A 24,642-nucleotide genomic window follows, 5' to 3' on the forward strand; every position below is an offset into this window, starting at 1 on the left:
CTTTGAAATAAAGTACCATATTTCTCGTCGTGTAGACTACTATGGGCATTGAAGGCCTGTGGCCCTATCTAAAAAAGAAAGAGTATGAACCCGTTCTTCGCTATCAGTCCTCCATTTATCCAACCTCCCTAGTTCCATTGATCATAATTCCGCGATTTGAGTCGATATCCTTGGGTCTCTTTATGCCACCGTTCGCTACTCTTATTCCTCGCACCCTATGGACGATGCTCACCCCATTGTCGAGCGAGAAATACTGAAGCTTGGGACCCAGACGAACTTGGTTCTTTACCTGGAAGGCCTTCCTTTGAAAGAAAAAGAGCTCATTCAAGAGCATCGAGAGAGGCTTCGCAAGAAAGCTGTTGAACGCGCCCGACAAATGTCTGCGTGAGCTCGAGGTTCGCATGGATAAAACCTTCGCGTGCGGAAACACCAGTTCATTGATATCAGAAAACACTTGAGCTCGGCCTTCTATCAGTCCCTAGACGCTCGACGCGCTTTCGCCGTATATATGCGCAAGAAACTGTAGATAATCGTCGAGTGCTCGACCGAAATAGATCTCACGATGGGCCCTGAATGCAAGCCTGGCGACATCGTTGTATCAAGTGATAGCGACATGCTCATATACAAGAACGTCGAGACCATTTGGCGACCCATCTCAAAAGGAAAATCTCTTTGTGTACGACGTTCCAAGCGCCTATGTGACTTTAGATCTCAGCTGGTCCAGTTTTTAGTGCTCAGAATAGCGTCTAAAAACAACTATAACCACAACATCCCCTCTCTCGGAAGTGCAACCAACTACAGAATCATCAAACTGGATGGAGAAGGAAAACGGATCAATCAGATCATCGTGTATATCACTGATGCAGAAAACGTGCATTTTTTGGCTTGCAGACGTTGCGACGATGACGAAGCATTATTTGGCACACAATCAAGAATACTGCGCAGGAAACGTTTGTTATTTTGCAAAGGGTTTTTGTGAATCTTTTACAGACTCTTGTACAAATTAGCCCACTCCAGCTCAAGCTGCCATGACCTATGGCAGTCTTCGGAAGCAGTCCGATTGCCTTTCTCAGCGGCAATCCCAAATGCAGAAAAAGATGCGAGAGGCACGCGAGGCGGAGGAGGTATACAACGTCAAACACTGCCTTGCTTTGTAAGAATCCTCACTTGCATGAAGGCGTGCATAAAATTAACTCTAAATTATGGTAATCGCTACCAACTTTGTTAACTTAATAGTGAGTCAACTGGTACTAAGACTCGGCGGCACAAATCTTCGCAGACCTTCGCGCGATCGATCACCCTGCTCCACATCAGGCAGAGGCTGCAAGTGAGGTGAACCCTGCCCAGTCTTGTACCAACCCCCCACAATACCGACCGCAATATCTGTCAAATAGCGCATTCGACTTAAGGAACATGAGCCGCCTGAAACAATGAAGCAGTACACATGGAAGGCATGGAAGAAAACACCCGAGAATCCCTTGGATCCCGACGCTGGATCTTTCAAGAAGAAGAAGGACGTGAAGGAGAAAAGAGCGAAGAATAAAAAAAGAAGAAAAAGTAGACTACGCCAAAGCCAATAAGTGCCCCGACAGGAAAGGCTGCCTTGGTTCGAGCTATGAATTGGGAACATCCGCAATCTGAAGCGAACTTTGGGAGAGTCGGAATTGGTATCCGAAATCGAAAGGTGTCTTCGGGATGCTGTTCGGGTTGTGTCTGATACTAAGCGACAGGGGCAGCGACTCGTCAGGCAGTTCATTGAGAGTCTCTTTGTTTCACGCAACGGACAGAGATATATTGTGCAACGTTTGTCCATGTGTCTCGTCCAAGATCAAAGTTGAGGAAGAGGAGGAGGGAGAAGAATAGGGGGAGGGAGATAAGGATGATGATGATCCAGGGCGCAAGGACTCAGACCACCTACGCTTCCATACTGTGCTGTCCCAGCACCTCTACACAGGCGACCCCATCATCGCGCCAAATGTAGTTGTTAAGCGCATCCAACAGTTTGTCGATCGAGCAGCGAGTCTTGGGCTGCTGCAGAGAAGGAACAATAGAACTGCAATTTTGGTCAGGAAGCCATATCCTGCTGCGGTTTTACTCCGCTCTGTTGCCTCGCAGCTGTCCAGTGAAATAAAAAAAAAAATACAGAAACGACAGCATTGAGCTCGAGAAAAAGGTAGAGAACAAAATCCGTGTTCTATCGCTACATGCATGCCAGTAGCGGTCAGCTGTAAGAACGACAGCACTAGCATTGACGATCTGTTGAAGACGAAGGGTCTCATATCTGATGGGTCACGTATAGAGATCGACCAAGGCATCTCAGCCATCGAGAACTTCGTGCTTTTGAACCAGTCCAGCAGGAGTTACCGCCAGACGGCTCCACTAACAGGCACGGAGCAGCCTTTCATGTTATTCTCTGAGCGTGAGCTCGGTATCTTGCTTTTGGAAAATGCTGCGCTGAAAAAAAAGCTCCAGGAGCTAGTACTGGTGGACTATGGGAACAGGGACATCATTCCTTCTCAGCAGAACTTGATCGATTGGCTTGGGCAGAAGGCTTCTGGGTTCCTTATCACAGAGATGCTTTTGAACGTCGGCAGGCGTGAGCCACGCGAAGGGCCGAGAGATTACAAGGATTCGACGTCCGTGATGGGGTTGAGCATGATGAAAGAACACGTTCAATCCATTCGGCTGACCAACTTCGACCTTATGACTTACGAGGGACGCCGCTATGTTCACTGAGGCTCCATTTGGACAGATGGTTTCCGCCTTCATCTGTCGGCTCTCAAGTTAAAAAGCTGCAATCAGTCAGATACAGGCGACTACTGCAGGATGTCTTGCCCCTTCGAATCACATCCACAGTTGGGGAAGTGGATTATTACTTGACGGAATTTATAAGCATTGCGAAGCCCCAGCAGGATGTCACCGACCTTTAGGGATATGCGCCGGATCAAATCAGGGCCCTAGGTCTCGACCTCGGCCAAGCCTGTGTACCTGTTTACTCGGAGCAAATGCGTTGCTACCAAAGAGCGATGATTCCGGCAGTACGACAACGGGTCCTGGAAGAATGGGAGATAATGTCGACATGTGCAGCTCTTCCGAGATTACAACCCCTACTCCCGGTCCTCTCACTAATTACAATCTCGCAGTGAAGCAAAAGGCTGTGTACCAGCCCACGTTCAAGCACAGAAGATGGATGGAAGAGCAAAAAGAATCGTCCCAGGTAACGGAATGGAGTCCATTGGCAACATTGAGACTAAGTTGCCGTCGCTGCGTGGCAAGGGAGCTAGTTTTGCGAGCTATGTTACGGAGCTGGAGAGAGTAGAGGCACAACTGAATGAGTTTTACAACGGCAGCAATCGGTTCAAGAGGCATAAGTGGGACGCGAGAAGGGCCAAGGATGCGGAGTACAGACTCATAACGGATCGCCTACTTAAGTTGGTCGAAGGACAGATCGGCAGAAAGAGAGAGGAAACCAACAAGGTTGTGATTGGGGTTGGTCTGGGCAAGCCTTCAACCAAGACGAGAATCTCCTCTTTGCACGAGTCCTTTCAGTCGTACTTTGTTCAGAAGGTAGGAGCACTATCGCCTGAGAACCGATGTTATGTAAAATCGTTTTATGTTTTTATTGACTTTGTCTTGATGCCCTTTAGGCCAGATCTCTGGGCTACATCGTAGTTGGAGTGAATGAGTACGACAGGTCGGAATCCACAGGCTATACTGCTCAACCTGCGACACTTTCATACACCGCGATATCATGGTAGGGCACAACATTTGCAACGTAGCTCGCAGCCGTTTACTCCATCAACAGCGACCGCTCTTTCTTCAGGCAGTAGATAAGGACGGGCACTACCCTTGAATGCAAGATACAAGGCTGCACACAGAAGTCGGGGCCAGCAGCAGCACCAGCAGTAGCGCAGTAGAGCAAGGGCAAGGGCAAGGACGGGCTGGAGGACGCAAGCGAGCAGCCTGATCCTTGGAAGGGATAGAAGCTCCTGACGCCAAGCGACTATAGACTATGTAGATAGTATGTGAGTCAGCAAACACACTCTAAGTTCAGATGCAGTACTTTCTGAAATCTACTCTACGGTTATATTAGTTCGATTCCAGTACATGCAGCAATAGCAGGCAAGCATCTCAATTGACCCAAGCACGCCTTGCGCAGGTGCTCGGGCACTTTGGGGAGTATATCTAACAAACAGAGCCATCGTTGGATAAAGTCAAGCAATACACGCTTATTATACACATGCTAAAAAGTAATCACATTTTTTCATATCGTTACAAGATTAAGAATGGAAACGGCATAGAGGAAATATATGATGAAAAGGTTCGACAACACCAAAGACGACGACAAGGACACATTGAGCGAACTTTCTAAAGGTACGTTCACATGTGGTCGAAGTTATATCATTGAAAGACGTTATCGCGATTCATGACAACAAAGAGGCAGGACCTATTGTCACTGTCCGGCTCAGACTTCACTCTAGGAAAGATGTAGTTCTCCTAGTCTTTCTAGCTATGCCCTTGAATTCACTAGTGGTAGACTGTATTGCGGCATCAAGCTATCCTGTTGCTAACGCAGCTTCAGCGACTGCGATACGAGCTCAAATATATTACGATTCCGAATAACGGCATCGAAAATGATGATTAGGTGTGCGGACGAATTTGAAGAGCGTCTAGATACTGTTGTACGAAACATAGTCGCGAGAACATCGGTTCGAATACGCTTACTGTTTCCTCAGTGCCATTCAAAAATCCGTAAAAGCATGCGATGAACATTCATTTAATTCATGCGATATCGCAGTTAATATACAACGGCGTATCAACCATATCAATCTACAGTAGCCGCTCAACATCCTGCGTTTTACTTGTAGGCGGCCTTTTCGCTGTTGCTCCATACCTGCTGACTTGCCTTCGAACATTTGCTCGCCTCGGTATGGTTCATTCTCTCCACCATATTTAACAGCGTCGTTTGAAACGTAGAGGGAACGCGGCCCCCAGGGCTGATCGGCCAGATATTGCTGTCGAAGTGTTATGCTAGGAGGTGCTATAGAAGAAGCTATGGATCCATTTCAGGACAATAGCACCAGAAAAAACAAATGAAACCTACAGTGTCCCACGAAGTTTGATATCATTATCGTAGACAAGGAGAGTACTCTTGCTTCAATACTCCAAGTTAATATAGATATTACATGTAGAAACTCCTTCGAACCTTTATTGCGATGCCATATTACCAGGTGTATTATCGTAAAATTGAATAAAGCGTGAATAATCAGCGGCCTCCGGGCACCTTAGGGAAGGATAGTCCATCAAGTGTCTCTGTTGCCGACTTTTTCGCATTCTTCTTCTTGGCCTCATTCTGTCTCAAATAAAATATGTCTCGATGCAACATCCAGTATGCTGGCCTCTTCCTAGCCTCAGCCTGTTGTCGCTCCAATTCCGCTGCCTGTATCCTCGCCTTCGTTGCCTCTTCGTCATTGATGAATGCTGACACCGACGTTGCTGCCTTCGTGGCTACGGACCCCAATCCTGAGAGAACAGCCGATCCAAACTTGGCAGCGTGTGATTTAGTCTCTTCCTCACTTTTTGTCGCTGGCGCCGCTGCTTCCCCCTGCTTCTTCTTCTCGGCCTCGGCTCTCTTTTTCTTGATAGCGGCCACAGCAGCTATGGCATCGGGCGTGGGTACAGGGGGATAGCCTTCGCCCTTGGCAAATCCTGGGTCCTGGAGATGGGATGTGCATACGTAGAAAAAGTCGCCGCCGTCCTTGGCTGTCAGGACCTTGGTTGTCATTTTCATACAGATGTAGCTAGGCGGACATAAAATCATTTATTAGAGACAATTCTTGTGCCTGAGGATTCCTTGCTTATTAGTGCCAAGAATATAAAGCCATTGGGTCCAGTTAGTGCTCTCACCACGGTCGCTCTGTCGTTGCAGTCTTTTCCAAATAGGCATTGCGAAGAGCCGTGGTGCTCATGTTGATTCCGGTGCCAGTTGTTATTGTTGTTTGGTTTGTCGCTTGTGGAGAAGAAATGGGATAGAGAAGAGCGGAATGAAATGAGTGTGAGGAAGTGCATCAAAAAGTAGGCTGAAATAAATAAGCTAGTTCTGTGCCCTGAAAGATGACCTCGTTTCGCTTTTTCTTTGTTGCCACCATTTTTTGTATTTCTCATTTCATCCTCCAGCGCGATCGACCGCACCAGTACCCGATCCACCATGGCTGCAGTCGAAAAGCGGATTCTGATTCGAATGCGAAAGGAGCTCAAGGATCTGGAAACCTCGCCACCACTCGGAGTTATTTGTTACCCTCAAAATGACAATATTGTGCATCTCCAAGCTGGTACGAGCAGCTCAACCCCTCCACTTCACACACGCGGCAAAGCAGAGGAATTAATATTTTACTAATATATCGACTGGGCTGGGTTCCCCATGGCACGAATTGTATCCACACAGAGCTCACCGGACCAGCGGATACACCTTACGAAGGAGGCGTTTTCAAGATCGACATTCATATCCCAGAAAAGTGCGTACTTTTGGACAGGAATATGGCTCGCATTTGGCTACGCGTTTTCAAACTTAAGAGCTGACCCAACGATGCGATAAAACGTTAGGTACCCGTTTGAGCCTCCAAGGTGCCAGTTCCTCACCAGGGTCTATCATCCCAACATTGACGATCAAGGCCGTATCTGTCTGGACATCTTGAAAGGCCCTCCCAAAGGCACATGGGGACCGGCCATCAGTATCACAACCATGCTGTTGTCCTTGAGAATCCTGCTTGCGAATCCTAATCCTGATGACCCACTGCTGGTCGAAATTGTAAGTGTTGGCCAGTCTGATCGCAGACGACGAGCCCAAATACACAGCATGAGCACTAACACCGGCTGCACACATTCTGTAGGCAAATGAGTTTAAGGAAAACAGGGCCCTTTTCACCCAAAGGGCTCGAATGTACACGAAACAATATGCTATGGGAGATGCAGATACCATCGGAATAGAAAAAAGTTCGGAGGTAGGCGTTTTTATCACAGCTTTCCACGACTACTGCATTGACGACTTGCCAGCAAAGGACTCCTTCATGACACGTTAACCTATACGTCCTTAGATACTTCAACCAAGCGACCAACCGAACTCATTCAACATTTCAGCCCTGCAGGAACTGGTGTTGCGACCTACATTCCCATCAACCCCTTCAGAGTCAACATCGTCCTCATCCTCGACTACAAGTTCTACGACACAACAACCCAGCGCTCAGAAATCTCCTGCCTCCGACTCATTCTCAACTCCATCTACAATCAGTACCACCATATCACTCGATGCTGCGGAAAAGAAGACTTTGTCGCGACCAACGCTGAAGAAACCGAGTCTCAAATCCAAAAGAGCCAGCGCGACAGCAGATCCCATCGCCCCCAGCTTTCCGGATCCAGAAATAAATTCAGCAGCAAGCAGTCAGTCTCCTGCTCAGCCATCTGCAGTTTCAGAGGTATCGCAATCGCTGGGGCTTAGTTCTGACGTGCAAATTGTCGAAAAAGAGGAGGAGGAGGCTGTGCGTCTAGTAGGATCCAGGAGGGCTGTATCGCCAGTGCATGTTGTGATCAGGGCGCCAGATACTTTGCGGAGTCCATTTTATCCATCGCCGGAGGACACAATTGCAGATAAAACTATTGACATGTCTAAGCCCACGAGAGAACTGGATACTGTTACGGACGAAAAAATTAACGTCTCGAAACGAGAACCGGAAACAGAAACCTCTGCGGACAAAATTATTTTCAGCTTAGACGCGAGGCAGGAATTGAATACGGCTGTGGAGGAAAAGATTGCTATTTCAAAACGGAAGCTTGAGTCGGGTACCCATACGGACAAAACTATTTCCATCTCGGGACGAGCGCGGGATTCGGATACGACTATGAGCATGAGCGAGTTATTTAGCAACACTGCCGCCGTCAGACCCGTAAAGACTAAGAGGGCAAAGTCCGAGAAGGCAGAGTCGACGCGGCCCAAACCCAAACCCAAGCTCAAGTCCAGACCCAAATCCTCACCTCTCGAGAAAGCGTCTCTAGAATCGAGAGCAGAACTGCAAGACAGTTTACAGGACCACTCGCAACCGCTCTCGCAGCCCTCGCGGACGAATTTGGAGGAGACATATAGAAGCGCCTCCCAGCAGAAGAATGATGCGCCCACGATGGATACGAATACGCATATCCTCACACCAACAGCGATCCTACAGAAGAATCGGTCATCCGAGCAGTCGCCATCCAAGGAATCAGCGGGCCGTATTACGAACGCGAAGCGCAATCAGGGACCACTTCAACCAGTTCAACCACAACTTGTGCAAAGCCGGTCGTTTTCTGCCGAGAATATTGGTAATTCCGAGGAGTCGGTACTGCAAGGGGTCGCTCGAGAAAATGACAAGGGCAAGGGAAGAGCGGTAATGGATGATGTTCCGGGCAGGAATCAAGGAAGGACTCTTGAGACGGATGAGAACGCGCGTGTTGTATCATTACCTCTGTTGTCCAAGGCGGGGAGTTTTGAAAAGGGTATCACTGTACCATCGTCGTCGGCGCTTTCGGCTAGTGAATTCCGATCGGACAAAGGCACTGAGGCAACTCCTCTACTGACAGTCGCACGCAAACGGAGCCTTCTGAAGAAGCAGCGACCAACTTAGATCGTGTTTTTTCCATACAACAAAATGCAAGCAAAAGCCAATAGAACCTAATGATTGTACTATTTTTTATTTACTGCAGTTCTCCTTGTACTTGTACTTCCACTCGACCTTCATGTTTTGCAAAAATAAAATAAAAATAAGAAAAGCAAAGGGTGTTCTCTATTTCTTCTCCTCGCCCTTGGCGGCCTCCTTGGCCTCATCCTCAAACTCGACCAAAAGTTCATCTCCCGCAACAGAGTCACCAGGCTTAACCATGACACTCTTGACAACACCGGCACGGACAGATCGAAGGACGTTCGCCATCTTCATGGCTTCGATGGTCGCGACAGCGGTGCCCTCAGCAACGACATCTCCAACCTTGACATCAACAGAGACGACGGAGCCAGGCATGGGCGACAAGATCATGTTGGTCGTCGAAGCCTTTTCCTTGATGGGCATGTATTTTGAGAGGGCGTGCTGGGCAGGATTGTTGACCGTGATATCGAATTTCGTACCCAAGTGCTGGACGCGGAAGCCCAGGGGGAGCGTATCGAGGTATTGGAGGGTGACTTCCTCGCCATTATCGAACTTTTGGGAGATCAAGGGAGACTCCAGAGGCCAGTGAGTCGAGGTCTTGAAAGGAGCCATACCGGGAGTATGGATCTATACCATCGCAATAAAAAAAATAAAAAAATAAAAAAATAATAAAAAAAAAAAAAAAAAAGAGACGAAAGTAAGCATCAAAGCCCAATCTGAAGTTTTCTTCATATCAGTTAAAGGTCAAAACGGACTCACCTCAAACTCATCCTCGTTGTTGGCGCCCTTGCCGACCTTCTCGACCTTGACAGGGACCTTCTCATCAACTCCCTGGACACCGATAAAAAGCTCCCAGCTGTGGGGCGCCTTTCCTTGGAGATCCTCCTTCAACAAGGCCTCACGACCACGGCCCCAGGCCCAGTTGCGGAGCTCACGCTTGACATGCATCAAACCGGCCATGGAAGCCAACTGGGCGAGCGAGCTTGGGTTAGGCGCATGGCCCTTGAATCCGGTGGGGTATTCCTCCGCCAAGAACTTTGTCGAGTACTTGCCCGAGGCAAAGCGATCGTGCGAGACGACCTCACGCAAGAGAGGGATATTGTGCGTGACACCCTTGATGACATACGAGTCCAGAGCATGCTTCATGTTCTCAATGGCCTCCTCACGAGTCGCACCGTGGGTGCAGAGCTTGCAGATCATGGGGTCGTAGTAGATACTGATCTCAGATCCCTCGACAATTCCAGAGTCGCAGCGGACCTCGTTCTGGCCCTTGGTTGACTTGGGCTCGATGTACTTGGAGAGACGACCGATCGAAGGGAGGTACTTCTCGGGGTCCTCGGCATAGACACGGGACTCGATAGCCCAGCCATTGATCTTGATGTCCTCCTGCTTAGGGATCAGCTTCTGGTTGGCAGCAACACGGATCATTTGCTCGACCAAGTCCATGCCGGTGATGTACTCGGTGATGGGGTGCTCGACCTGGAGACGGGTGTTCATCTCCAAGAAGTAGAAGTTGCGGGCAGAGTCGACCAAGAACTCGACTGTTCCTGCGGACGAGTACTTGACATGCTTGGCCAGCATCACGGCTTGCTCTCCCATGGCCTTGCGCGTCTTCTCATCAATGTGGGTCGATGGGGCTTCCTCAATGACTTTTTGGTTTCTGCGCTGGATCGAGCACTCACGCTCAGGCAGGTAGAGCTACGAGAATAGTAATAATAATAAAAATAAAATCATCGTTAGCAGATAGTCTTTCATGGTCGAACATAAAATGCGCGGGATAATTTGATCCGCATAGAGCTTACAGTGTTGCCGTGCTTGTCCGAGATGATCTGGATCTCAATATGGCGAGGGTTATCGATGAACTTCTCGATCAAGAGACGGTCATCACCGAACGAGGCCATGGACTCGGTCTTGGCCATCTTGTAACCCTCCAGAACCTCCTCGTCGTTCCAGGCAATACGCATTCCCTTTCCTCCACCTCCAGCAGAGGCCTTGAGCATGACTGGGTATCCGATTTCGTTGGCTAAAACGGACCACCATAGTTGTATTGTATTTAGTATCCGAGATCGACTTGGACTGCAGCAGTACGGTGACATGATGAAGTGGTAGCGACATTGAGCACCGCCTTTTCTTGTATTGACTTACAAATCTCGAGGGCGTGGTCGACATCGCGGACGACACCGTTGAATCCGGGAATGATGTTGACCTTGGACTCCTTGGCAATGATCTTACTCTGGATCTTGTCTCCCATGGCAGCCATGGCGTCCTCAGAGGGCCCAATAAAGGTCACTCCGACTTCATCCAAAGCCTTGACGAATGTAGCATTCTCAGACAAGAAGCCGTAACCTGGACATTAAAAGACTGGAAGTTAGATCTCTGAAGGAACAGCGCAAATTGGACTGATCTGTGGCAATTGTAATATCGCACCTGGGTGAACAGCCTGGGCGCCAGTGTCCTTGATGGCCTTGATGATGTTGGGGATGTTCAGGTAACTCTGGGAGGTTGGCGCGGGACCCTAAGAAGCATTTGGTAGCCATTCAAGAAAAAAAAAGAAAAAAAAAGATCAGTGGCCGAGTCCATGGATCAAAGGGTGTTTTCTCAGTGTAGATTGCTGACACTTTAGCGAGAAAAAGTCTTCTGTTGTGCCCTCTTTCTCCTGTTCGCGTTTCTTGCGCAAAAAGAAGGTATATGGCTCATTCTTGGTATCCGTGTCTGTCCGACAACACCAGCGACTCGCAAACAAAGGCTCGTCAATTGCATTTTTTTTTTAGGACATTGTGTCTAACATACCACGTTCACAGCCTCGTCGGCCAACTGGACGTGCAAGCTGTTGACATCGGCATCCGAGTGAATAGCGACGGTCTTGATGCCCATCTTCTTGGCAGTCCTGATGACACGGCATGCAATCTCTCCTCTGTTGGCAATCAGGATCTTGTCAAAGGTCTACGGTGATGCCATTGTCATTGGTGAAAATAAAAAGGGAGTAGGTGTTTGTGTTAGGACATTCGGGTCAGTGGAATGAAAGGGTCGAGGTACCGTGGGACAGATCAGTGTTCAAGGTTCACGACCGAGGCAGGTGTCGAAATAAATCATCTCAATCATCTCACACCTGAATCTGAGGGTGAATCTGAATCTGAATCTAGGATCCGAGGTTCGGTTGTTTACCTTGCCATACTGCGAATAGTCATTGTGCCCCTGGAGCTGCTGCGAGGGCGAGGCAGCGGCAGCCCTGGAGATGGCGGAGGAGTGGAAGAGACGCTGGCGAGTCGCAGTCAGGGAGCAGACCCAGCGACCGGTTGTGCGCGGGATGGCTGCAGCGAGCGAAAGGGACATTATGTGGACCGAGAGAGTGCGAGGAGTAACAAAGAAGAAGAAGAGGAAGAGAGGAGAGGAGAGGAGAGGCCGAGAAGAAAGAGGAGGAGGCAGAGGAACGAGTGGCACGCAACGAGAGAGTGGGGAGGAGTGAAGAAAAGAAAGGAAAAGAGGAAAGGAGCGGGGAGGGGCGACGGGAAATACGGTAGACTATGTTTTTTCACTTTGAAGCAACACATTTTTTTTTATATTACATGTCTTCTTGGAGGCCACCGATACGCACGCTCTTCCTTCAATCCGGAGGCTGCTTATTATCTATCACTGGCTCGTCAATGAAAGTATTGCTACGAACAACGCAGTTGGCAATTGATGACTATGAAGATAACAGGAAGGAGCTCACGTTCGCTCGTCCGACACAAGTCTGGGAAAACAAAACCCGCGGCGACTACGGATCGGCCATATTTTTGTTATTTTGTTTATATTCTTCTCTCGGCTGCGAATGCGGATGTCCTCTTTGACAAAGCAATCGACCCCGCAAAGCATATTTGAACAACTACAGCAAGTGCATCCAATGCCTCGTAATATGGATGATTCGTACGCGCTGATCAAGCCGTCTGTCCTTCTCGTTCACTGACTGAAACGCCGCGCGTATTTCAATTGAACTCTCTGATTTGCGTTTCCATCCCCAACTCCGGTCTGTCCTGGTTCCTGATCCCTTCAAGACGACGATGATGGTGATGATACAGCCTTATGATTGAGCTGCTCCGGAGAGTGTGGAGAATGAGAGATTATCAGCCTATTCATTTTAGTCAGTGGATCTCGCAAGATGAGTGTGGGGTTACCCTGGAAAGAAGCCCCTGAGGGGTTGAAACCCAGCGTCGAGGGTGACGACCGTGGGAAAAAAAATTGCAAGCGAAATTTGATTGCTCCGTGGGGAGGAATAAGAAACGACAGCATTTGTCGGATGTGCCAGTTGTAGATGCAGATAGTTCCCTCGGTCGTATCCCTCCGCAATGAACAAAAGATAATCTTTTCGGCAAAGGAGGCTTTGTTGAGATGACAAACGTCAGGGGTGCTGATGAGGCCGTGTGGGGTCCCGAGCCGGCCCAGGATAGAACAGCGGAGACTTATTGGTTCATCAAATTCGAGCTACAGACCTGCTGCTTGATCCGGGAGGGAAAGCAATTGAAAGCCCCAGAATCGACCGTTTCCAAGAGGGGAACGTACTACCACCAGGAGTGTCGCTGCTGAGGACTGAGCGAGGAAGGAAGCAGAATGTAGAGAAGAAGGAGGGGGAGGGAGGGGGAGAAGAAGACAAAGAGGGAGGATGGCGAAGGAAAGAGTAGGAAGAAAAAAGTCGTGTACATCCACCCGTTGAAAGTGAACACTTTCTCTTTCCCGTCTTTACACCTTAAAGAACACTTTGGCTGCAAAGGGGCCCTTTTTTTTTCCTTCCTTCCTTCTGCTTCTTTCCTCTCCCCACCCTCCTTCTCCTCCTCTTCCACCCATCGCCATCGCCATTGCCTTCCCGCAATCCCCTCCCCTCTCTTTCTCTCTTTCTCTCTTTTCTGTCCTCTGCATCTCCATCCCATCCCATCCCCATCCCATCGCCTTGACCCCTCCCCTGATCCCTCTCATCCGATCCACAGCTATGTTCCGTCTCTCGACCGTGGTTGCATCCAGGGCCGCCCTGGCCTCGGCCACCCGTCGCTCCCTGCCAGCGTTTGCCACCGCTGCCCGCCACTATGCCGTTGGCAAGACAGCCATCTCTGCGGAGAATGTACGGCCGATTACCCTTTTTTATCTTGGGGTGTTGTGGATCTCATATAATTCACACGCTCAATTGAGTAAAAGACACAACTTACTGACTAGACCTGCACACTTGCCACCAAAACAACGACTCGGGTGTTTCCCATGTTCTGATTCCTTATAGGACGTCGTCGGAAAGATCAATGCCAAGCGTCAGGAATCGCTCTTGGGTGGTGGTCTGAAGAGAATCGAGACTCAGCACAAGAAGGCAAGCTCCTGATCCTCATTCTACTTTAACAGCGATTGCGAATCTGCTGCTCACTCTGACTGTTTGCGATCCGCTTTTTGGTTGATCAGACACATCTTGTTTTCTAACCTGCATATGAAAACGACTTTTTTTTTTTCTTTCTTTCTTTCTTTCTTTCTTTTAAACAGGGCAAACTGACTGCTCGCGAGCGCATTGAGCTCCTCGTGGATCCTGGTTCATTCCGCGAGTACGATGCCTTTGTGGAGCACAACTGTGTTGATTTTGGCATGGAGAAGCAAAAGGTACGACATGTCTTTGCAGCTAGTGTCCGGGGAAAATAATGCTGGTGAAACGCGTATTTGTGAATAATAATGCTGATCCGCATTGTCAATTGCTTCTCCTCTGAACAGATTACGGGAGATGGTGTTGTTACTGGTCACGGAACCGTCAACGGCCGCCGTATCTTCCTGTTCTCGCAGGACTTTACTGCCTTTGGTGGATCCCTCTCCAACACTCATGCGCAAAAGATCTGCAAGATCATGGACAAGGCCTTGCTTGTCGGTGCCCCCGTCATTGGTCTGAACGACTCTGGCGGAGCCCGTATTCAGGAGGGAGTCGAGTCCTTGGCTGGTTATGCTGATATTTTCTTGGTGAGCGCTTGTCTATCTTGCATTTGTTCAAACTGGTGGTCAATGGGATCTTGACTACGCGCGGAAATGGACATGTACTAATAGCTGATCTTTTGCCTTGTAGAAAAATGTCATGTCCTCGGGAGTGGTTCCCCAGATCTCGCTGATCATGGGTCCTTGTGCTGGAGGCGCTGTGTACTCGCCCGCGTTGACGGATTTCACGTTCATGGTCCGCGACACGTCGTACCTGTTTGTTACTGGACCTGAAGTTGTCAAGACTGTGACGAAGGAGGAGGTTACCCAGGAGGAGCTCGGCGGTGCCAAGGCCCACACTGTCAAGTCCGGAGTCGCCCACGCTGCCTTTGAGAACGATGTCGAGGCTTTGCAGCGCCTTCGTGACTTTATCGACTTTTTGCCGTTGTCGAACCGGGAGCCGGCTCCTGTGCGCTACACGGACGATCCCTCGGACCGCGAGGACGCGTCGTTGAACCACATTGTGCCCGTGGACTCAACCAAGGCCTACGATATCAAGGACGTGATCACGCGTCTGGCGGACGACTCCCAGTTCTTTGAGATCATGCCCGACTATGCCAAGAACATTGTGATTGGTTTCGCCAGAATGGGTGGCAAGACCGTGTCGATTATTGCGAACCAGCCTTTGGTGTCGTCCGGAGTGCTCGATATCAACTCGTCGGTCAAGGCGGCGCGCTTTGTGCGGTTTGCAGATGCGTTCAACATTCCTATTTTGACGCTTGTGGACGTGCCTGGATTCTTGCCCGGAACGGCTCAGGAACACAATGGAATTATTCGTCACGGAGCCAAGTTGTTGTACGCGTATGCGGAGGCGACAGTGCCGAAGGTGACGGTGATTACGCGCAAGGCATACGGAGGTGCCTATGATGTGATGAGCTCGAAACACCTTCGCGGCGATCTTAACTATGCCTGGCCCACCGCTGAGATTGCTGTCATGGGGTAAGCCTTGAAACTTGCTATGCTTTATCATCGTCTTTGACAATAGGGTTTGGTGCACACTTTGTTTGTTTCAAGGACAGTGGAGGATATGACATGATCTTTCCTTTTTGTTTTTTTCTTTTCATTTGTTTGCTTCGCTGCATGGTTTTGGGGTCTCCATGATATTTTCTTGTGTTCCATTACGTGCCAATTGCGTTCTGTGTTGTTGTTTTTGTACCTGGATCGTGGTCATGTCTCTAACTGTTTTTTTTTTTTGTTGCTGTTGTTGTAATAAATAGTGCGAAGGGAGCCGTTGAGATTATTTTCCGATCGAGCGCAGACCGAGCATCGGCGGAGAAGGACTATATCAGCAAGTTTGCGAACCCATTGCCGGCAGCGCAGCGCGGATATATCGATGATGTGATTGAGCCGTCGTCGACCCGTCGTAGGATCATTGAGGACCTTGAGATGTTGCGTCACAAGAAGCTCAAGAACCCCAAGCGCAAGCATGGCAACATTCCTTTGTAAAGACATGAAAAAAAAGGGTAGAGACAGTGTTTGGAGGAGGAGACAAACAAACAAAGGAATTCTTCGTTATACAGTTTATTTTGCTTTAGAAAGACCGGTTGAAGTTGACTTTTTTCTTTATTTCAAAACAAGAGAGATCTACAAATAAACAATGGGTTATGCAACACATCATCGTGCAGCTTTGCGAGGACGACGTTCATTCCTAGACGTTGGATGGAAAATGAAAGGAGGTGAGCAGCGCAGGTTATGGAGAGAAAAAAGCTGCTGCACCCTGCATCCTGCATCATCACGTCTTGTTTTGGCCTTTGTTCGATGGTCTGTTGTCAGCCATGGCTGCTGGGGCTGTCGCAGGGATGTACTACTGGTCGAGTGGTGTTCATAATGGAATAAGGCCGAACTACCCTTGAAATGACGCGTTGCGCGGTTTATCTTTTTTTCTGATGAAGGGGAAGGGGAGGGCGGAGGAAAGGCTGAAGATTGTCCGTTGGAAGGATAGGTCCAAATGACCTTTTTTTTCGATTGAGGGATGTATAATGATGTGATACGGATAGGGGGGAGGGGAGAATAGGAGACCATCGATTGAATTGGGCGCAGACAGTAGACAGTAGACAGCAGGCAGCAGGCGGCAGACAGACAGACAGATAGACAGACAGACAAATGTAGACAGGCGGATGAAAGTGCGGTTGTCCATTAGCTATTAATGATGGGTGCCTATGATCCTGCTTGTTTGCAGAGCAAGGCGAGTGGACGAGTCATGTCAACTGCATGAGATAACATCGTGTAGTATGGGACAATGTAGCATGGCATGGCATAGGGTGCATTTGCATGTAGAAACACACGGGTCAGTTCTTTCTCTGGCGCCCAGCCCGCTCAGTACGTAGTCCTCTAGTGATCTGTACGTTGTTGAATTCAGGGACGGTGCAGTGGAGTGCAAGGCCCAAATGAATGTGACCGACAAAAGCAGCCGGTGCGAATGGGCTTGTTTCGGTGCCCTCCACCAACCCCCCTTTTTTTTTATGTTATGCGTGAAACTCTTAGGTAGCCAGCTAGTCTAGTCCAGTCTAAGTCTGGTCCAGCTACAGATGCATGTGCGCAATGCAAGGCCATGCAAGTCTTATGAGCGAAAGGGTCATCATCATACCCGATGTTGTATGTATCCCTGTGTATATAGCCCTTTCTGTCGAATGCGTAGCTGCTGCGTTGCTGCGTATGTAATCACTTTGTTTTGTAGGTACATAGGAGCATAAGGACAAAAGGACATAAGGACATAAGGACATAAGATAAGAGCAAAGAGCAAAAGGACGTCCCTGTCGATCGGCTAGTCCATAGAATCCCCTTTTTTTTCTCCGCAAATGCAGATGCATACGCGATGCATAGTGCATTGGGGGGGGGGGGGGGGCGTCAATGCGGGTCAGCTTCAGCTTCAGCTTCATAGTGAGTTAGATTTAACCGTACGATGGCATATGCTAGGGGGTAGACTAAGTACTAGGGTGAATGGCGGTGGAGTAAAAGAGAGGGTTATGGGTAAACGGTTTCTGCTTAATTGGCGGATGCGGTTTGCTGTGTTTGAGGGGTGTGCAGACAATGTGTGGATGGGTGGGAAAGGGCGACCTGGGTAGGTTTAACATCTGATGCAATTGTGTGCAATTGTGTGCTGCTGCTGCTGCTGTTACTATTGTTGTTGTTGTTGTTGTTGTAAGCAGATCGGGGTGCTGTTTCTCCTCTGTTGCAGTCATAATGCCTGACTGGTTCATAGCCAGTCCGATGGAGCGGTATATATACACCAGAGCTGTTTCTTGCATACGGCCATGGTCGCATACCCGCGGAGAATTTTGTTCTTCCAGGCAAGTCGAACCAAGTCGGACCGAACCAAGGCGAACCAAGTGGTTTTGGTGAAGCGAGATGAGGATGTTCATGGCATTGCAGAATGAGAGTCATATGGGATCAGACGCGGAGTGACTGGAAGGGAAAGAGACGAACGAACGAAAGAAAGGGGGGAGGGTTACGAACTATGTTTGTTCAATTGAATAAAGTATTGTGTACAGGTGAGTGTGTGCCTGAACACTACAGCACCCCTGATCTGGTCACCCACTCACCCACTCACTCACTCACTCGCCCACTCACTCGCTCGCTCGGGTGTGAGTGGGGGGAGGAAGAGAACAGGTCATGCCGCGGTCATTCCTTCCTTCATTCCTCTCTTCCTCGCTCCACGTCAACAAACCCAAGAACACTTCCTCCTTCCTTCCCTTCTTTCCCTTCCTTCCTTCCTTCCTTCCTCTCTCTTTCTCTCTTTCCGTCATTGCATCCGCCATCCCTCCTGTCGGGCTGCCTCCTCCCTCCATTGATTTGATTCCAAGCCCGTTCCTGGAAATACACTCATCGCACACAGAGCACACAAATACGCAGCACCCCTCTCCCTCCTCCCTCCACACACATACACTCACCCGCTCACTCTCGCTCTCTCACTCTCGCTCTCGCACTCTCACTCTCTCACTCGCTCTTCAAACCTCCAACTGCATAGTCTATGCTTCCTGATTCATCGTCCTCGATATCTCACTCCGCATTGCCTTCTCCTCCTCGCTTACTCGTCTCCTCCTTCGCTGCCGCTCTCGCTATCACCGCCACCACCGACGCCTGTTCACCGCCCCTCTCCTCTTCTCACAGTCATATCACCCAGTAACGCAGAACAGAATCCACACTCCACCTCCAGGCACCATCCCAACACCAGCAGCAGCAGCAGCAGCAGCAGCAGCAGCAGCAGCAGCAGCAGCAACCGCAACACTCGCTCGCCCACCTGTCCTGTCCTATTATTTTTTTAGCACCATATCCACTCCCTCTCTCCCCTCTTTGCTACCCTCTCGGTCTTTCCCCACGTTTTTTTTTTCCTCCTCCCTTTCTTATACAACTGAACAAAAAGTACTACATCACGGCAGCGTGGTATTGTTTTTTTACTTTATTTTTTCAATCCCCGCCTCTCGTAAAAGTACGTCAGTCAGTTGTGTGCCTGATCAAAATTCTCCTATTGTCCTATTGCAAGAACAAGTCAAGTCCAGCCTGGACTCTGGAGAACTGAAACCGTTAAAGTTTTCTGACGGGATTACTAATTGACCAATGCCCTCGTCTGGCGCCATCAGCTCGGTAAGTTCTCCTGATACGATGTGTTTCTGAAGAATATAGCAATATATTCGTCTCCTACCAATTTTTTTTTTTTGTTTTTTCACTCTTGATGCATTGGCAATGGGAAATGGCACAATGACACAATGTGTGGAATGGGCGACAAACACGAACGTGGCGGAGGACACGCATACGACACGCGCGGTGGACTGAAAGGGGACGATGTGTGGATATTATTATGCACGCGGCTTCGTCGTGCCTTCAGTCCCCTTTCCTTCTCCGTCTCCTGCTGCGTGGTCCTTTCATGCAGCAGCAGCGGCGTCGGCAGTGTGTTCATACCCGCCACTCGGCATGGTTTAGCGGCATTTTATACATTAGGCAACACTCGACGCTATATTCCTCTTCCCTCCTCTCCATCCTTCCGATTTTCCCTTTTTTTCTTCTTGCTTGTCCGTATCTGCTGTTTGCGGGTAATCCTTCATTACATCCATGGGGACGGATGAATGGATGGGACGAGTCATTGAGTGTCTAATGTGTCCCTTCCCACACTGTTTCCCTTTCCGTCTCTTCCTGCTGATTGTTCGTGTGTCCTCCTCTATCTCTTTCTCTTCCCTCGTCTCCCTAGTATTTTTTTTTTTTTTTTTTTTTTGTGCCCTTGTGGGTAATATCCAGTCCATGTCTACGGTTCCCCTCTGGTTCCCCCATTTCTCGCTCTCAGCTTTGTCGTTGTCCGAGTAATTGTAAGGACATTTCCTTGTTCCTTTACTCAAGCATTGGAAGGGGCCAGAGCTGTAAAGGATTTTTGGAACCCTCGAGGAGTTCTCTTCTGTCCCAATCAAATGACTAGGCAGGCAGATAGCGGATGAGTTTTTATTCGAGAGGTGGTTGAGAGGGATAGTGCCACATGGTAAAGCGGTGGGGCGTGCACTTCCCTAGGAGGAAGAATACAAAAAAGAAGAGTGTTCTAGTCCGCCCTTATTCGCAGTATATCACTCATTATTACTGCAGAAAATGAAGAAAGAGAAAAGGGAACACTGGCCTTTTCGTTGGTTTCGTGCATTCCCTTTTTTCTTCTTCTGCATTCATCCCCTCACCTCAGTCCATTCACGCTTTTCTTCGTTGCATGACCTTGTTTTGTTCATTTCGAATCCTCTTTGCCACTGATCAGTTCTCCGCTTCAAAAGTCAAAGGCACCCCCCTGTTTGTAGCACACCCGTACACCTTGCCTCCACTGGATATTGCACTCTTTGGGGTCTCCCCTGGTCACATTTTCCTACACAGTCTCTGCTCTCAGCAAATCAGGGTGTCTCTATTTTCTGTGCTCCACCAAAGAAAAAAGGAAAAAGAGAAAAGAAAAAAACGCGTTCAAACCTGTAGCACACACGTTCCTGTCCTGTCCCTATCAGTGGACTCTGCCCGCCCTGCTTTGCCCTGCTTTGCACACTTTGCACACGTTGCATTCCCTCACTCGCCCTCACTCGCGAGAATAACGGTCGAGAACGAGTTGGGTCTAGAAACCGTCTTTACGCTTGCGACTCCTCCTTGTGGCCCTCCCTCCCTTGGTGCTCTTCTTTGTTTCTGCTTTCTCCGCAACGCCATTTTCTTTTCTCTTTTGGACTTGCCGCGCCCACGATCCGTGTGCTTGATATGTCTCTGCAGCTCTACCCTGTCCAGAGCCCGACTCAATGATGTGCAGAACACTCGTTACCTGGGTCCTCTTCCTTTCCTCTGACCCTGCACGAACTCCTACATCTTCTCCTCCGTCCTTATCCCGTACCCCCGCCTTGTCGCCGCCTCCACCCGCACCTCCATTCTCATCTCCACCTTCGTTTTCTTCTGCGTCCCTAACCATTTCAACCTCATTCTCTCCTGTCTCTTATTCTTCCTCACCTGCGCTTCGACCTCGGCTATGCCTGCGTCCGCTACCGTCTCCTATCCGTCGCCCGTTGCCCCAACATTGGATCCACTCATCTGGAACATCAACAACATCAACAACATCAATATTACTGAATCCTCTAACGGCCCCTGACTCAACTCCTATCTCGCTTTCGATCAACCATGACCTGGATCTGCGATTGTTACATGTTCTGGCCAATCACTTGAACGGCGGCTACCGTCCACTGTCTCGTCCACGCCAACGTGTCCCCTTCTCGATCTCGGCCCCATGCTCTCCATTTTCTCGCCCTCTGACGCAACAAAAGCTGGTCTTTGCGTCAGGAGCCGTGGGAACGGCTTCGGCGTTGGGCCATGTGTTCGGACGACCGCTCCAAGCAAGAGAGACGGTCGCATGTGCGCCCGAGAACTGTACGCAGCTCCCGACTGAATTGCAGCATTCGTTGGCCCAAAAGGCGCAGTCACCCTCACATACCTTCCAGCAGCAGTGTTCTGTCCATAAGCGGTTCCGCTTATTTCGTCAGCGCCCACGGAAGTGTCCGGTGCATTCGATGACTGCAGGAGGACCCAACTTTATTATGCCGCCGACTACGGTCCATCCGTTGGTGGTTCGGCCGGAAAAGATTCTCTTGGACAAGTATGAAGATCCTGCGGTACAGGTACATGTACAGACACAGACACAGAGTGCAAGTTGGAAAAGGACAATGACCCCGTCCGCGTCTACGTCATCAAAGCTTTCATCCTATTCGAGTGTCTCGCTTTCGTTGTCATCGACCTTTGGACAGGGATCGGATGGCGAGAGCCATGGTAGTGGAAGTTTCCAGATGTCGCGGAAAAAGAAGTTTTCGTACAAGGAACAACAACAGCCCCAACTTCGGTGCCTGTGCTACCTGGATGTGACGCTAGATCAGCAACAGCAGCAGGAGCAGCGCCAGTACCAGCACCAGCACCAGCACCAGCACCAGCGTCAGCATGAGGCTCCGCAACAGACAAAGACGCGTCTGTTATCGACGCCATCGTGGTATCCAAAGAAACATCAGAAAGAGGCGAGTCGGCTGAGGAGGATATGGAACGATTCAACGATCTTTCATTGGTCCAAGCCCTCAGGGACGAGTCGACGCGGTCAGCTATCACAGGAAGAGCAGTCGATGCAGGGTTCACAGCAACAACACACTGTCGGAGCTGCGGAATCACTGTTCGTACAGAACTCGGGATTGGAGGGCGCGCCGATGAGGAATAGTCTGAGCGGGACAGATATCTCGGACGAGGGTAACCATACGCTGACGGATGTCGAGGACGATTGCGATGATGAGGACGAGTCAACGTCCTCGACGAACAGCGGCAGCAGACCTCAGCGGGTTCCGCTTCAGGAGCATTTTGGGACCAAGCCGACGACAAGGACCGCACGACCAGGGGATGATCTGAAGGCGATCTCGAGACATCAGGCGGAACTCAATCAAGAACCCGGACGGTTGGATTACAATGATTATTTGATGGAGGATCAACCACCACAACAGGAAGGTCGTCCGTTGGCAACAAGTTTCGCAGCAGGCGAGGTGTTGGATGAAGACGATGATGACGATGAGGATTGGGATATTCAGTCAGATTCCGGAGCGCCGTCTTCGAGCCCGATGTATTCTGCCGAGGCCAGGGAACCAACCTCGTACTCGACCGTGACACTGCCGTTGTCACAACAGACGACGACAACGCCGATGGCCAAGGGAGGATACATGAAGAAGCCATCGAACGCGAATCTGAACAGCTTGAGGAGTCGACAGAGGTGTTTGAGTCTGCCGGCGGATGCGGGCCACAGGGGGTTCTATAAGATGTCCTCGAGACCAAGTGAGAACTGGGATGAGGACTTTGATATCGAGGAAGCCGATATTAACGTACCGACGAATGTGGTCGAAAGCCAGATCTCGTTGCAGATGGATATTTACAACATCAAGGACTTTGCGCTCCAGATCGAAGGTACGTATCAACAACATAGCCTTGTCCATGTTCGTGTTCGTGTTCGTTATTCGTGCGTGTCACCAACGAACGTATGTTGTTTCCTAAACCGTGCGCGTATGTGTATCTCTTGATAGACCTGAAGACCCTTCGAACCTCACTAAGGATGGCGTCGAATTCGTTGAAGGCGACAAACCCAAAGAAGCACCAGGATCTGTCGATGTTGTTCCAGAGAGACTGGGAGCAGGCGGAGGTGATCATCGACCTTGGTGAGATTGCCCAAACGTCAACTTCTCCCTCCCCTCTCCCTTCTCTGTCTTCGACTTCAGGAACCACCGGACCGGCGATGGCGGCTGGACCGCTGTCGGCCAAGAAATCTTCACAGCATCTGCAGCAGCTACAGAGCGCCTCGAGTATCGGCAAGGCGACGAGCCAGGGGCTACGACGACCTGCACTTTCGACAACCACAGGTCCAACGATTGCGTCGTCAATGCCCTCGCATATGGCGCTGGCCACTGCTTTGACAACGACCGCAGAGACACGGTCGATCTCACAGTCGTCGACGTTGGTGGATAGCGAGGAGATGCGCTCGGTAACCTCCTCGCGTTCTTCTTCGGGATTGACGACCATCGGTGTTGAGCCTGCAACCGAGGGGTGGGCGATCGGTGGTGAGCGACGACGACCCAATCTGGGAGCTGCGGTTGCGCCGTTGAAGAAGCAAGGGTCAAAGATGGTGATGACCGAGAGCTTTAGTAACTCCTCCTCAGTTTTGGGTGTCGAGTGCACCACGCCCGCAACACCGCTCCCAGGGTATTTGGAAAACCAGAACCAGGACCAGAGTCAAGACGAGGCCGGTGAGAAGTGGAAGGTTATGTCGAGCGGTAATGGAGTGGCCGCAGAGATCGAGGCATCCTTCCGACGGTACCAGAAATATAGCGGTCGACATTCGCACCCTAAAGGCCGTTCGTCCTCTTCAGGCAATCGCAGCCGAATCCCTAGCTACGACGATGAATATGAAGAAGATGATGACGACGATGATGGATACGAGAGCTACGGATACGGCGGTAATTCCGCCTCCTCGCAGTCGTCGTCGTCTGTGGGGGTGATCACACCGATCCCATCGGACCGACATATGCAGGTGCTGAAGGATATTCTGATGGAGGGATTGGGCAGGGATGTGGCGAGACAGTATATGTTCAAGCACGGAGAGCAGGATCATGTGAGGTTCTCGGTCGAGGTGATTCCGGGGCTGCTGGGACACTTGAAGGGACTCCAGCAGCGACTGGGGGATCAGTTGATGGAGTTGCAGGCCTTGACGATCGTTGCATAGACAACACCCACACACCCACACACCCACACACATACATACGCACTCCTCGAGGGATGTGACTCTTGTTCTTTTTTTCGTTTTTTTATGAATGTTTTTACCATGCGTTGTGTTTTCCTTTTTTTTTACAGTCTATTAATTGTACATAGTTTCTTGCTTCTTTGCGTCTTGATTATTCATCTTCCTGTTATGTATGCTTCTTGGTTTCTTTCTTTTCTTTCTTTCTTTTTTTTTTATGTTTATCAAAGTGGTAGAAGCGCCGAGTTGATCTCG

The 24,642-nt window shown here is 49.8% G+C and overlaps 7 protein-coding genes across 7 annotated transcripts; 5 read left to right on the plus strand and 2 right to left on the minus strand.

Moving 5' to 3' along the window:
- Positions 1-2,208: 2,208 nt before the first annotated feature.
- Positions 2,209-2,736, plus strand: BC939DRAFT_474395 (uncharacterized protein; the record flags this gene model as incomplete). Its single annotated transcript, XM_051558416.1, has 1 exon — positions 2,209-2,736. The coding sequence occupies one exon, from the start codon at positions 2,209-2,211 to the stop codon at positions 2,734-2,736; it is 528 nt and encodes a 175-aa protein (XP_051415573.1).
- Positions 2,737-3,225: 489 nt separating this feature from the next.
- BC939DRAFT_500321 (uncharacterized protein) lies at positions 3,226-3,758 on the plus strand (the record flags this gene model as incomplete). The annotated part of the gene is made up of 2 exons (XM_051560034.1): positions 3,226-3,567; positions 3,648-3,758. 2 exons carry the CDS (start codon positions 3,226-3,228, stop codon positions 3,756-3,758), a joined length of 453 nt encoding a protein of 150 aa, XP_051415574.1.
- A 1,430-nt stretch (positions 3,759-5,188) lies between these two features.
- Positions 5,189-6,067, minus strand: BC939DRAFT_442083 (VPS4-associated protein 1). The gene is made up of 2 exons (XM_051554334.1): positions 5,908-6,067; positions 5,189-5,801 (listed from the first exon to the last, which is right to left on the minus strand). The coding sequence occupies exons 1-2, from the start codon at positions 5,967-5,969 to the stop codon at positions 5,267-5,269; spliced, it is 597 nt and encodes a 198-aa protein (XP_051415575.1). The 5' UTR covers positions 5,970-6,067; the 3' UTR covers positions 5,189-5,266.
- Positions 6,068-6,208: 141 nt separating this feature from the next.
- BC939DRAFT_393558 (ubiquitin-conjugating enzyme/RWD-like protein) lies at positions 6,209-7,079 on the plus strand (the record flags this gene model as incomplete). The annotated part of the gene is made up of 4 exons (XM_051552096.1): positions 6,209-6,332; positions 6,446-6,515; positions 6,604-6,808; positions 6,891-7,079. The coding sequence occupies 4 exons, from the start codon at positions 6,209-6,211 to the stop codon at positions 7,077-7,079; spliced, it is 588 nt and encodes a 195-aa protein (XP_051415576.1).
- A 1,734-nt stretch (positions 7,080-8,813) lies between these two features.
- Positions 8,814-12,002, minus strand: BC939DRAFT_500324 (carbamoyl-phosphate synthase L chain, ATP binding domain-containing protein; the record flags this gene model as incomplete). The annotated part of the gene is made up of 7 exons (XM_051560035.1): positions 8,814-9,296; positions 9,429-10,367; positions 10,472-10,692; positions 10,815-11,015; positions 11,097-11,184; positions 11,460-11,612; positions 11,835-12,002. 7 exons carry the CDS (start codon positions 12,000-12,002, stop codon positions 8,814-8,816), a joined length of 2,253 nt encoding a protein of 750 aa, XP_051415577.1.
- A 1,372-nt stretch (positions 12,003-13,374) lies between these two features.
- On the plus strand, positions 13,375-16,252 carry BC939DRAFT_442088 (carboxyl transferase). Its single transcript, XM_051554335.1, has 6 exons — positions 13,375-13,761; positions 13,915-13,998; positions 14,166-14,279; positions 14,388-14,627; positions 14,731-15,578; positions 15,857-16,252. Exons 1-6 carry the CDS (start codon positions 13,633-13,635, stop codon positions 16,083-16,085), a joined length of 1,644 nt encoding a protein of 547 aa, XP_051415578.1. The 5' UTR covers positions 13,375-13,632; the 3' UTR covers positions 16,086-16,252.
- A 4,635-nt stretch (positions 16,253-20,887) lies between these two features.
- Positions 20,888-24,372, plus strand: BC939DRAFT_500326 (uncharacterized protein; the record flags this gene model as incomplete). Its single annotated transcript, XM_051560036.1, has 2 exons — positions 20,888-23,063; positions 23,180-24,372. The coding sequence occupies 2 exons, from the start codon at positions 20,888-20,890 to the stop codon at positions 24,370-24,372; spliced, it is 3,369 nt and encodes a 1,122-aa protein (XP_051415579.1).
- Positions 24,373-24,642: the final 270 nt, after the last annotated feature.

This window comes from Gamsiella multidivaricata, assembly GCF_025024155.1.
Source record: "Gamsiella multidivaricata strain RSA 2152 chromosome Unknown BC939scaffold_11, whole genome shotgun sequence".
NCBI classification, from domain to species: domain Eukaryota; kingdom Fungi; phylum Mortierellomycota; class Mortierellomycetes; order Mortierellales; family Mortierellaceae; genus Gamsiella; species Gamsiella multidivaricata.

Bases quoted from the DNA above. Each gene is read 5' to 3' on its own strand.
- BC939DRAFT_442088 (XM_051554335.1), top strand. From the start codon at position 13,633: ATGTTCCGTCTCTCGACCGTGGTTGCATCCAGGGCCGCCCTGGCCTCG. The intron at 13,762-13,914 runs GTACGGCCGATT...GATTCCTTATAG, and splicing joins CAGCCATCTCTGCGGAGAAT to GACGTCGTCGGAAAGATCAA. The intron at 13,999-14,165 runs GCAAGCTCCTGA...TCTTTTAAACAG, and splicing joins TCGAGACTCAGCACAAGAAG to GGCAAACTGACTGCTCGCGA.
- BC939DRAFT_442083 (XM_051554334.1), bottom strand. From the start codon at position 5,969: ATGAGCACCACGGCTCTTCGCAATGCCTATTTGGAAAAGACTGCAACG. The intron at 5,802-5,907 runs GTGAGAGCACTA...ATGTCCGCCTAG, and splicing joins GCAACGACAGAGCGACCGTG to CTACATCTGTATGAAAATGA.